Raw genomic sequence first — 6,475 nt, forward strand, 5'->3', positions numbered from 1 at the left:
TAACCCAAAGTCCAGCACCCTGAGACTGGACACTGAGAGGAAGGAGGAAGGCTGGGGATGACTCAGACAGCTGGAACCCACCGAGGGAAAGGAGGATAAACTCCTCCATGCTGTGCAGCACTGAGTCTGACATCCTGAAGTCCTATCTGTGTCTAGAGAAGGCTGGTCTGGAAGCCAGCACAGAAACTCTGATCAACAGGAACTGAAAGTGATACAGGTCTACCTCACCAGACATAGTCCTCTCACCTGGACCCTAAAGTGGCCTGACTGGCGATCCATTACATCAGTGCCACTTATTGATCGGGCTGGTACCGGCATCCACCTACAGACAGAAACTTCTTCTGGTCAGTTGTCACTAACAGGCTGATGCTGATAGGTCGGCAGCCTCATCAAGATCTTTTTCTAAAGGTAACAGCTGAGAGGAGAAGGAAGATGGTGGTGCACATGGACTCAGAGAAAAACGACGGGACCCTATCCGTGGAGGAGCTCGACTTTTATACCTTATAGGTTCTGGTCTACTGTTTGGTGCTAGACTGGATCCTGGTGTGGTAGTACGGGGATCGGTTCTGAGAACATTTCTTATCAGGGCAAATAGTGACGAGGAAACATTTTAAATCAATCTGCTTGTCAGTGTGTTTATCTGGTTGTAAATGATGTGATTGCAGCAGTTTATGCTGGGTTGTCTCTTTTAAATTCCATATGGAATGTGTCTTTGTGGATGTTTCTGTTTCCATGGTAATGACATGGCTTATTTCACTGCTTTCTGAGTCGACCTTTTCATTTTCCTTAAGTTAAATCACATCAGGTGAAGTTGTTGCTGACCAGTTTTTGTATTTACCTTGTGACCATTGGTGTTGGTGTATTATAGTTACTCTAATAAATCGGCATCTACAATACAACCACGTTGTTTATCTCAACATGAAAGATGATAATAATACAGGAGTCACGGTGTAGCTGTCTTTTAATGAGAGAAAAGATCTGGACTGGTGGTTTCTAGTTTTGTGGGGATTTTGGTTTACAGCAGGGCTTCTTAAACCGTTTTCAACATGGCACCCCTCTGTAAAACCATTTTTAAGCCACATATGTGTACATTTCCACACGTGTGTAGTAATCTTGACCACCTGAACTGACTCACCTCTTCATACAAACTGTCACATCTGTGAAGTCAGAAAGATACAAAAAAGAAAGAGCAACTTCTTCCCCTTTCATTATTCTAACCTACCTAAGGTGTACATTTACCCCCATTTGAGAAAAACTGGCCTAGAATAATGACCTGTGGTGTTCACGTAGCCCGGGTGTGTTTATAAGTACACTTATACACATATGCACATGTGGTTTACCTGTGAGGCCAGTTAACCTGGTTAGTTGTCAAATTCTCCTCCAGGTGTTTTTGGTTTGTACCAGTTACTTTTCCAGCCTTTTGTTGCTCCTGTTCCAACTTTTTCCTGACATGTTGCTGCATCAGATTCACTATCAGCTCATATTTTCCATCACATGGTAAAATGTCTCAGTTTCACCATTAACATGTTGGTTATGTTGTATGTTCTCCCTCACAGAGAACACGCTACTTTATTCCACATGCAGAAGAAGTCAAACATTTCCAGCATTTCTCCAAACTGCACCCTGAAGTGGACAAAGCCTCATCATCATTTTCCAGCAAACATTATCTTGTTATGGATGGATGATGGGCGCAGCAACATTTCCTAGAAGAGCTGATGAATGATGCAGCAGACAGCTCGGCTGTGATTGGCTGCCAGCTGCAGGAGCAGGAGGTCACCTGGTGGAGATAGAAAAGTGTTGTAGACAGAGGCAAGGTATTATTTCCTGCTGGATCTGTGGCTGAATGATGAGGCTGCTGCTGCTGCTGGCTGTGGTGTGTGTGCTGACGGCGGCTCAGCGTGGAGGGAGCACTGCGGCGGCTCAGGAGACTCGTGCAACAGGTGGGCTGGAAGGCATCCCTTCATTTTTTTACTTTATTCTCTTTATTGACTCCACTCACCTCATTCAGACCAGAGCTGTGAAAGTTTCCACCACAGGTCACGTGTTTGGTCACTGATACGAGATGAAAACCTGGGCTGGTTTTAGTTCTAAATCCTCTGCAGACACAACAGGGGCTGTTTCAAGGTGGTGGATCTTCATTCTGGGCTGGATGATGAACATAAGTTTTATCAGCAGGAAAATATTTTAAATGATTTCCACTGAAGGTCAGTAAATACAGAAAACTGATCTGATCTGACACGTCTCCTCTGCTCCATGAGGAGGAGGACAGTCCCTTCGGGGGGGGGGGGGGGGGGGGGGGGGGGGGGGGGGTCAGGAACAGGATCCATGGAGGATCCACCAGTCAGATTTCCCCCTTATCGTCTGTCTTACAGTGGAGGAGGGTGCAGGTTGTCATGGCTGCAAGCAGGCATGCTCAGATCAGCGGTCAGAGGTCGCAGAGGGAGGAAGACCCTGAAACATCCCTTTGCTCCAAGTAGCTCAGATTTAGCTTTAACTTCCATGTGTTTGCACCTGAAGACATCACAGGAAAGAAGGTGCTCCTGAGCTCAGGTTTAAAAACTCTAAAATGATCTCTGATCTCTGTTTAGAGAGAATCAGGAATCAGTGATGGTTTCATTCTGGGGAGGAAAAATGTGTCATTTCAAATGTAGAAATCATCATGTTTTTATTTCTGCTTGGATTAAAGATGTTAAAGGTCTCCTTCTCCTCCTCTCCAGCAGTCCTCTCCTCTCTCCGGAGGACCAGAGGCGACCTCCCATCTGAGGACCTGTGTTTCTCCCTGAGAGAGGACGAGGAGCAGCGTCAGCTCCTCTGCAGCGACCGGTGGAGCAAGTTCAACTACAACCCGTTTGGCCTCCGCTTCGGGAAACGTTACGACTACCTGTACCGGAGAGCCATTAAAAGCTCCAGGACCCAGAAGCTTTCACCCCTCTTTCTGTCTTCACGGAAGCTGGAGGTGCCCACCTGAGACAGGTGTCCTCCTGCGATGAGGTCATCCTGAATAAAACTTTTCTACTCATGTTCAGTGTGAAGTTTTTTCTCATCTATGATGACTAAACATAAAATAAAATAAAAAGTAAAATAAAATGTGTAATAAATAAATATAACCACAGGAGGGTGCTGCTGCTGGATGGTACAGAGCATCTTTCATTCAGCTTCATGAATGTTAAAAATAATTATAAAATCATGGAAAAATGAATTTAGATCAATACTGGGATGTTTCAAACTTTATTTTTGGCTGAACATAAAAACTGCAGCACTTAAATAAATGTCCTGAGGTTTCATCATGGAAGTTTTACTGTGTATTTAACATTATGTAAACGTGGTTTCTGAAGGTCTGGAGGAGAATCTGGGTTTGGACATGTTTATATGTGGATGCCGAGTTCAGGGCTCATTTGCTCATTTCAGTCCTTTGTTCAGTCCATTTTAGATTATTTGGGAACTAGGCTGGCAGCCATTGTGTTGAGGGTTGTGGTGGATCACAGCTGGGAAGCCGTACTGTGTAGTGGTACATGACTGATTCACCAGAGATTTAAGGAAGATGACGTTGTCTCTAAATATAGATCCCAGGACATTAAGGTAGTCTCCGACTGGACCTGTTTATTATTTCTTCTGTTTCCAACATGAATATTTCTGTGTAACTTAGTACCCAGTTTTAAAAAAATAGAAACGAAAAGTTAAAGCCTCCAGCAGCGATGAAGGCCCTTGCCTCTCAGGCGTCGCCACCGCATCACCCAGCAACCTCCCTCTGATAGCACATTCGCTCTCGCCTGCAGCCATCCAGGGATGTTCTGCATTACAAGGTCATTTTCCTCCTCTTAGGATCAACTGGCACCTCAGTGTGACTAGCAATGACATCTGAAGCGTTCATGTTCTTGTTTCCAACACGTCGTGTTACATTCATACAAACGAGAGGATGGTTTTAACACCAGGATAACTATGTGGCCACTAGGTAGCGCGCTGACTTTGAGTCTGTATGACAAACATGTTCAGGATGGGACTCTAATGATAACTACACAATATCACCTGCTGAGTGCAGAGTTAGAGCCACTTCGTTTTTCATGACGAAGGATTGAAATCTCACAGGAAGCCATTTTAATCCCAATGGGGCAAGAAATCAGTCATATTTTCAATCCTGACTTCATGAAGGCTGATATTGAGATTGTGTTGTAAAGGTATTAAAGGGTTAAAAAATATAGGACTTCCTGTCACTAAGGGGCGTGGCCAATTCATAATCCAAATATTGACACGTAGATGTGTTTAGGATGGGACTGGCATCATACGGGGCCATGTTGGTTCAGATATGTTGTTTTATAGGGGACTTATATCAATTTAGTTTTTCATGGCGAGACTTCAAACTCTGATGCCCCGCCCTGCTACGCTCTTACTTCTTTGAGAAAGTTTTTTTTAAACATATATATATATACAGTCATATGCAAAAGTTTGGGCACCCCTGATCATTTTCAAGATTCTTCTTTATAAATCACTGGTTGTTTGGATCATCAATTTCAGTTAAATATATCATATAGCAGACAAACACAGCGATATTGGAGAAGTGAAATGAAGTTTATTGGATTTACAGAAAGTGTGCAATAATTAATTAAACAAATAATGGCAGGTGCATAAATTTGGGCACCCCAACAGAAACATGTCATCAATATTTAGTAGATCCTCCTTTTGCAGAAATGACAGCCTCCAATCGCTTCCTATAACCTCCAATAAGTGCCTGGATTCTGGTTGAAGGTATTTTGGACCATTCTTCTTTGCAAAACATCTCCAGTTCAGTCAGATTTGATGGCTTCCGAGCATGGACAGCCTGCTTTAAATCACACCACAGATTTTCAATAATATTCAGGTCTGGGGACTGAGATGGCCATTCGAGAACATTGTACTTGTTCCTCTGCATGAATGCCTTTGTAGATTTTGAGCAGTGTTTAGGGTCATTGTCTTGTTGAAGTATCCAGCCCCGGCGCAGCTTCAACTTTGTGACTGATTCTTGAACATTGTTTGTAAGAATCTGCTGATACTGGGTAGAATCCATCCGACCTTCAACTTTAACAAGATTGCCAGTACCTGAACTGGCCACACAGCCCCACAGCATGATGGTACCGCCACCAAATTTTACTGTGGGCAGTAAGTGTTTGTCTTGGAATGCTGTGTTCTTTTCTCGCCATGCATACCGCCCCTTGTTATGTCCAAACAACTCCATTTTTGTTTCATCAGTCCACAGCACCTTATTCCAAAATGAAGCTGGCTTGTCCAAATGTGCTTGAGCATACCTTAAGCGACTCTTTTTGTGGCATGTGCGCAGAAAAGGCTTCTTCCTCATTACTCTCCCATACAGCATCTCCTTGTGCAAAGTGCGTTGAATGGTCGAACGATGCACAGTGACACCATCTGCAGCCAGGTCATGTTGTAGGTCTTTGGAGCTGGTCTGTGGATTGAGTTTGATTGTTCTCACCATGCTTCGCCTCTGCCTATCTGAGATTTTTCTGGGCCTGCCACTCCGGGCCTTTGCTTGAACTGTGTCTGTGGTCTTCCATTTTCTCACTATGTTCCTCACAGTGGAAATTGACACCTGGAATCTCTTAGCAAGCTTTTTGTATCCTTCACCTAAATCATGATGTTGAACAATTTTTGTTTTCAGGTCGTCTGACAGCTGTTTTGAGGTTCCCATGTTGTCACTCTTCAGAGAGGATGCAAAGAGGAGAAAAACTTGAAATTGGCCACCTTAAATACCCCTTCTGATGATTGGCTTCACCTGTGTATGTAGGTCAAGGGTCAATGAGCTTACAAAACAAATTTTGTGCGCCAATAATTATTGCTAAAGGTATTCAAATCAACATAACAACAAGGGTGCCCAAATTTATGCACCTGCGTATTTTCATTTAAGTAATTATTGCACATTTTCTGTAAATCCGATAAACTTCATTTCACTTCTCAAATATCGCTGTGTTTGTCTGCTATATGATATATTTAACTGCAATTGATGATCCAAACAACCAATGTTTTATTAAGAATAATCTTGTAAATAATCAGGGGTGCCCAAACTTTTGCATATGACTGTATATAAATATATATAAATAAATATATGGCCAACCAGCCGGACATTGTGGTGATGAACAAACAGCAGAGGAAAGCCGTTGCGGTTGACATCGCAATACCAAGCGATTGCAACATCAGGAAAAAGGAACATGAGAAACTGGAGAAATACCAAGGCCTGAAAAAAGAACTTGAGAAGGCCTGGAAAGTGAAGGCAACAGTGGTGCCCGTGGTCATTGGAGCACTCGGGGCAGTAACCCCCAAACTGGAAGAGTATATATATACACATACATACATACATATATACATATATATACACACACATATATACATATATATATATATATATATATATATATATATATATACACACACACATACATACATACATATACAAATATATACCCACACACACATATACACATATAAAATC

The 6,475-nt window shown here is 42.8% G+C and overlaps 1 protein-coding gene across 2 annotated transcripts; it reads left to right on the plus strand.

Moving 5' to 3' along the window:
* The first annotated feature begins 196 nt into the window (after positions 1-196).
* On the plus strand, positions 197-2,971 carry kiss2 (kisspeptin 2). Of its 2 annotated transcripts, none has more exons than XM_041977992.1 (3): positions 197-408; positions 1,557-1,940; positions 2,718-2,971. In XM_041977992.1, the coding sequence occupies exons 2-3, from the start codon at positions 1,844-1,846 to the stop codon at positions 2,966-2,968; spliced, it is 348 nt and encodes a 115-aa protein (XP_041833926.1). In that variant the 5' UTR covers positions 197-408; positions 1,557-1,843; the 3' UTR covers positions 2,969-2,971. The 2 variants fall into 2 exon arrangements, with proteins under 2 accessions (XP_041833926.1, XP_041833927.1); XM_041977993.1 differs by having other exon boundaries at positions 2,721-2,971.
* The last annotated feature ends 3,504 nt before the right edge of the window (positions 2,972-6,475 follow it).

Source organism: Melanotaenia boesemani, chromosome 23 (genome assembly GCF_017639745.1).
Source record: "Melanotaenia boesemani isolate fMelBoe1 chromosome 23, fMelBoe1.pri, whole genome shotgun sequence".
Classification (NCBI taxonomy): Eukaryota; Metazoa; Chordata; class Actinopteri; order Atheriniformes; family Melanotaeniidae; genus Melanotaenia; species Melanotaenia boesemani.

Coding starts and splice junctions, on each gene's coding strand:
- kiss2 (XM_041977992.1), top strand. CDS start 1,844: ATGATGAGGCTGCTGCTGCTGCTGGCTGTGGTGTGTGTGCTGACGGCG. Junction 1,941..2,717: donor TCAGGAGACTCGTGCAACAG/GTGGGCTGGAAG, acceptor CCTCCTCTCCAG/CAGTCCTCTCCTCTCTCCGG.